We start from the raw sequence: 6,560 nt of genomic DNA, 5'->3' as shown, positions 1-6,560 counted from the left end.
GGGGCGGCACATTTTTAGGGGCAGCATGGCCGGCGCCAGAATGCCGCCCCTGCCGCCCCTAAAAACGTGCCCCAGCCGCCCTAGCTCACCTCCGCTGCTGCTGCCACTCGCGTGCCAAACAGCTGATTCGCGCGCCGCTACTCGCCCTTCCTCCCAGGCTCTCAAACCTGGGAGGGAGGGGGAGATCCCGAGTGGCCGCGGCGCGCCGCTTCTTCCCCCCCCCTCCCTCCTTCCTAGGCTTGAGAGCCTGGGGGGAGGAGGCAGGGCTGGGGATTTGGGGAAGGGGCGGAGTTGAGGCGGGGCCGGGGGTGGGGTAAGAAAAAAACGGGGCGGCCAAAATTGTTTTTGCTTGGGGCGGCAAAAATCCTAGAGCCGGCCCTGCCCTTCCCCCACGTGCTCACCCTGCTCCTACTGCTGCCAAACCTCAATTGTATTACTAAAGTCTAGCATAAACCCCCATTGGTTACCCTTTTCCTTTCTAACACACCTCACATTTTACATTTACACCACTGTGACATATTTTTACCTAAAGTTGTTGGTTATTTAACACATTTTACCCATAACTGTTAGTTGGTTATATGCTGCTGTGACACACCCTTTACAGGTCTCTCAGACTCAGGTTTACAATGCAGTGTAGACACAGCCTGTGAGGGCTCAGCTGGGCAAATCTCTGCTCTTGGGCTTTTAATCAATCATGGATATCAAGAAGGTGAGTGGTGTTGAGGCCCATATAAATGTTTTCAAGAGAGGTAGGAATTTGAAACAGGTTTGACAATATCTATTTAAAAAGCTATGTGGTGTCTGTGAAGTAGCATAAGATGGTCCTTTACTTATCCTATACAGTGATATTGGAGCTAGCATTTTAATGCATCAGATGTTTATCCATCATGGATTTTATTACCATTGGTGAGTTTTAGTGCAAGCAGGTTTGAAGTGGAATAAAAATTCCACCCCTCTAATAGCAGAAATCTGTGTGTTTGGGGTAGTGACAGCAGGGGAGTCACCACAATACTCAATGAAATGTGAATGCCATCCTTTCTGAAGTTGAAATAATATTTGGATGCATTGCTTGAATACAGCTGCACAGTACATAAGTAAACAAGTGTTCCTATGAATTATGTGCTCATTATTTCAGCAATTTGAGGAAAGATTTCATTTTACTTTATGCCATTTCCTTTTCAGATTCTGGCTTCCTATGTGCTTAGGCTTTTGCAGTTTTCATCATGTCTTTAGAGTAAATTTGATAGGCACAGGATGTTGCAATAAATCGGATATTGAACCAACAGTCAATAAAAAAAAAAAAGAACTCAGTTTCTAGGAAAGATGCATCACATCTTCCCACAGGAATCGTACCATATGTCCTAATATCAGTGGAACAATAGATTCAATTATTGGCTTCTGATGGTGCTTTGTAGCCATAATAGCAAAATAGAATTTTTGCTATGTTCTGAGCAAAAATTGTATTAAACCTATGGATATTGTAACTACTGATGTGTTTGTCCATTCATTACAGGCACATTAAAAGTGTTCCACCCCTCCCCAAAAAGTCATTTTTTTCATGGCTACTCCTTTAGCGTATTTATGGTGTATGAGTCACCAGGCTTTCTTCTGATTGGATGAAAATTAAACACCCCTGGGACTGTCAGTCAGTTATAGCCATTCTCAGCTTCATTCACAGATTTATTAGCTTGCACACAGAGAAATTCATTCAGAAAACTTCATTCACAAAAACGGCAACACACTCTTCAGAATTTTGAACAGAAAGATTCTGCTTAACCTGGCTTTTAAGGAAAAGCTAGAAATGACTCAAGGGATGACAATGAAGCTGCACAAAGATGATGATGATGAGTCTGGAGATTTGAAGTAAAATTGTGCTGGACCATACGAATATTGAGTGTATTTCTAGATTGTGATGCTGAATGACTCTAAAGACAAGAATTAGCAGGATTTGTATTAAGAACTGCTGACTACATTCAGAGAATTATTTTGCATGTTTTTTAAAAACATATTGTGTGAATAAAGAATGTGCAAATTGCAGAACCATGATTTTTCTTTCCAGTGGGGCAGCTGAATACAAAATGCTAAGAACAGGGCTTGTAAGGTATCTCTTTGGGTTCTTGCTAATCTAAAGATGCTTTTGAGATTCTAGCTATCTTGCATTGCTTTCTTTGGAATATTTTTTTTAGTCTTTACTGCAGCCAGGAATTCACCGTTAATGATGCAGGCTATAACAGTGAGTGTTCAAAGCTGAGAATGATTTAGAGGCTTGCTTGCTTGTGGCAGAAGTGATTTTAGATATGGATAGCATCTTTTCAGATTAAACTGCTGTAGTATTTTTATACCTGTGTATGTTTCCTTTAGCATTACATACAGATGACCATGCAGACTTAAGCTATGTTCATTAAGAAAAATAAGCCACGTGTGAAGCAGTCAACAAAATTTATCCAATTGGCGTCTGTTTTTAAAATTGTTTGACTTGCTTAATTTCCATGTCATTTCTCTACAAGAAGAAAGTCAATTTATGCAACAGTATCCAGTTACAGAACTTCCAAGGCTATGAGAGAACGCAGTCAGCACAGTCGCAGTGGACACGTACTGTATGTAGGACTATTTAGACACCCAGGAATGCTTCACAGGGCTAAATACAGTCGCTTTAGGGATGATTTTATAACATCATTAGAGGAAGGTACACAAAGTAATTCTTTAAATATCAAAGGCTCCTCTTCATCTTCTCATTCCTCCACACCTCATTTACCAATTGAGGATGTCACCTTGGGGACACAGGACAGTTCCACCACTTTGTGCACTTTGATACCCCGAATGGCTAATATTAAATTATCCAATCCATCCAATCTGCCTGGTTTTAAAAACTTCTGTCTGGGGACAAAAGAGGTGCCAAGAATTAAACTCACAGAGTGTGTTACAGTTCCAAGCAGCCCAACCTCACCAGAAATCAGTTTAATCAGCTGCCTGCCTACTTCTTATCCACGGCAGGACCCGGACAAACTTGATGTAAATACAAAATCTCAAGATGACTGCAACTTGCTGGGCTTTGAGTCTGCCCCTCTAAGCAAACAGGACAAACCTCCGGTGCAGAGCGGAGAGGACATTGTGAAGACTGGCATGACCTACTGTGTACGAGTAAGTAGCTTCTCACAGATTTTCCACTAAAGAAACAAATAATCAAATTGTGTGTGGGCTTGTGCAACATAACCTTCCTTTCCCCACTTCTTCAATAGGTACTGAAAATCACTGTATACTGCGTGTTCCCTGTTTTTTGAGGCCTTATATAAGTGACGTGTTGATTATACCAAGGGGAATTAAAGTACATGAATAATCCAAAGCAATAACGATTAGTCTCCAAAGCATTTCCTTGAAGGTTTATTATAATAAACGCTCCTTAAACAGATTAACTGATTTGAAATAAGGAAGTGCATGTTTGAGGGAGCTGAACACTAAATAATGTTTTTATCCCCTTTACAGCAATCCTGCTGCACAAAATCTCAAATGGGTTGTAACGCTGTCATGTTGCTGTAGGTGTGTAATAGTTGCTGAGACTCCTGCTGCAAACTGTAGTTCTTTTGCATCATCTCTCCTGGAAATACTGCGGGTGTTTGCTTTCATGCAGCATGTTTTACAGTCCTAAATTGGCATTTGCAATGCGTCTGATTTCTGATACTACCACTGCATGAGGTAACCCCTTTGATCTGTTTAGAAGCTGTCTATTTATGGATGGGTATCTCCCTTGCCCCAATATCTTTCATTTTCAGTGCTGCGCTGGCACTGTTACATTTTGTGTCTCCATTTTTCACTCTCTGGTGAGAAGGAAACCTTGCTGCATGAATGCTCCCTGCGAACTGTATTTTCTGCTTCCCTCCCCCACGGCACATGCGTCATTTCTTTTTCTTCTTTCCCAGTGTAGACTTTACAATTGTTACCTTAATTCTTGCACTGTGAAAAGAACTGACAATTGCTTCCCATTCTTCTCTCTGGACCTTTGACCCTGACCTTTTAATTTCTTAAGGCTCGTCTCCTGTCTAATAGCTTTCCAAAATGGAAGACCGTCTACATTAGGCACAGAGAAAGCTTATACCATGGGAAAATTACAGCAAAATTTTTTTCAAGTTACTTCAGGAGTAATGGCCTAAGAGGCTGGGCAAAGCCATGGCTTCTGTACTTTGGTTTGGCATGATTTGTGCTTGACAAATTGGCGATTCCTTATAGCCCTATTATCCTGTAGGTGCTTACAAATTGTTTAATAATTTGTTCCAATATTTTTCTAGGTATCAAAGTTAGGCTGACCAGTCTATAATTCCCCTGGTCCTCGTTGTTTCCCTTTTTAAAAATAGATACTATATTTACCCTTCTCCAGTCCTCTAGACCTCACCCATCCCCAATGAGTTCTCAAAGATAATGGCTAACGGTTCCGAGATTGCTTCAAATAGTTCCTTAAGCACCCTAGGATGAAAACATCTAACTTATCTAAATATTCTTGAACTTGTCCTTTCCCTATTTTGGCTTGAGTTCCTTCTCTCTTGTTGTTAATGTTGAACATGAACAAGAAGCAAGAAGAAAAGGTAGAAAAGAGAACAAAGGATGGTCAGAGGAAAGAGGAATGCAAGGTTAAAAAAGGCACTATCCCTTCTGTTACCTACCAGATTAAATATATTTTTTAAACAATCTCTCAAAGATTCTCTCATGAAATATACTCAGTTTAAGTAGAGCCCTCTCAAGAGAAGGCTTCCTCTGGCCCATTTGTAGCTACTGTCATTGCCACAATCAGAAACGGCTGTCTATTGTCCCGTACCAAACCACGATCCTTCTCTTTATAATTAACTGTAAGCCCCAGAGATGAAAGGTCACATGTCCCCTCTGATGTCCTGAAGAGCTCACTTGGAGCAATAGATAACAAGTTTTCCTATTTATATCAGTGACCAATTTTGAATGAATTCCTTCGCTTGTTATGATCTCAGCATGATGAGCTTGAATGCATAGCTCTAACTCATGTGAGTAGCCAGACTCAAGTGGGCCTGCTCATGTGATGAATGGCTGCAGGATCAAACCCTATAGTTCAGCGTGGCAAAATACAGGATAGCATGTGCAAGAGATTAAACAGAATCTGGCCAGAAACCAGGAGACAATACCAGGTTTTTTTTGTTTTGAATTTCGAAAATTTCATTTTTGGGGAATTCTGAAATTTTGTTGCAATTCAGATTAAAAACAAATTTCCAAATGTCAGAATTTCCTGTGAACTAGAAATTCCAAGTTTTGACTAGCTCTAGCTTCTGGTACAGGCCACTGACGAACCCTGGATACCACAGGTATAGCAATTTCCTTGTTTCTGTGTTCCAAAACACGTTTGGTACTTGATCTTTTACAGAGTATAGAAGGAAATGTATTTACATATCCTTTTTTTTTACATGTACTGCCTAATCGGTGTCTTCCTATAGAAAGACCGAGTAACTAGACAGCATGAACTGTCTATATGTTGTTTGCCAATAGAATGTGAGGGACTGTCGGTATTCATTATAATCAGACTGAGGACTACACAATGAGCTACTGTACTATACTTGCTATTCTCAATTTGATAATTACTGTGGACAAGGCTTGCCAAGCAGTGATTATAACTATGCACAACAGTCTCAAAGCCAGGCTGGCTATATGTTCTATTCACAACAGGATACAGACGGATGAAAATAGTATCTTTCCTTAACACCATCCAACAGTAAAGGCCCAATCCACAGAAGCTGCTAGGGATCATTTTGCTGACTTCCATGGTCATTGGATCAGGCCATAAAACAGTACTTTAACAGTACTAAAACAGCCCAGTCTCTAAATCAATAGTATGAACAGTCTGCAAAATCCTGAATGATTTTGTTAAGCACATTTCTCTAACAAGTCTTATTTACTGGAGTCCTCTATTAAAAATATTGAAGGGGAAATTATTGTCAGATATTTTAGAATTTAATATTATATAATGTACTAATATCATGTAGCTTACATTTTTGCACAGCACTCTTGAAGGATCTGAGAACTTTACCAACATAAGTACTATTCATCTGATAGCTGTTGGGTAACCTCTATGAAATGAGTTGGGGGTCTCTTGAGTAAGGGGGTTCGCAAGACTGGCCTTAAGGCAGGAAGTGAGGAATACCATGTCCACTTTGAGGTTTCTCCTGAGAGATCATGCACAGGAGCTTCTCTACCTTACTCCATTTCATGGTGGATAGGTCCATCTATTAGTCAAGATGTTCAGGGATATAACCCATTGCTCTGGGTGTCCTTAAACTTCTGACTGCCAGAAGCTGGGCCTGGACAACAGGGGATGAATCACTCGGTAATTGCCCTGTTCTGTTAATTCCCTCTGAAGCATCTGGCACCAGCCACTATCAGAAGACAGGATACTGAGCTAGATGGACCATTGGTCTGACCTAGTATGACTGTTCTCATGTTGCCCTGTGCAATCCTGCCTTTACTCACAGGTAATTTGTCTTACTGAAATCTGCATGAGAAAACAAATGAGAGGATCCAGGTTGTATTATCCTGGTTATATTAGGGGA

At 40.7% G+C, this 6,560-nt stretch overlaps 1 protein-coding gene across 1 annotated transcript in view; it reads left to right on the top strand.

Moving 5' to 3' along the window:
• The first annotated feature begins 2,556 nt into the window (after positions 1–2,556).
• Positions 2,557–6,560, top strand: part of SHC4 (SHC adaptor protein 4) — a 50,002-nt gene continuing 45,998 nt past the window's right edge. The window contains exon 1 of the mRNA XM_065412153.1: positions 2,557–3,141. Within this exon, the coding sequence (XP_065268225.1) occupies positions 2,557–3,141 (585 nt within the window). The remainder of the gene's footprint in view (positions 3,142–6,560) is intronic.

The sequence above is a fragment of the Emys orbicularis genome, chromosome 10 (assembly GCF_028017835.1).
Source record: "Emys orbicularis isolate rEmyOrb1 chromosome 10, rEmyOrb1.hap1, whole genome shotgun sequence".
NCBI classification, from domain to species: domain Eukaryota; kingdom Metazoa; phylum Chordata; order Testudines; family Emydidae; genus Emys; species Emys orbicularis.
This window is presented reverse-complemented; position numbering and strand designations above follow the sequence as displayed.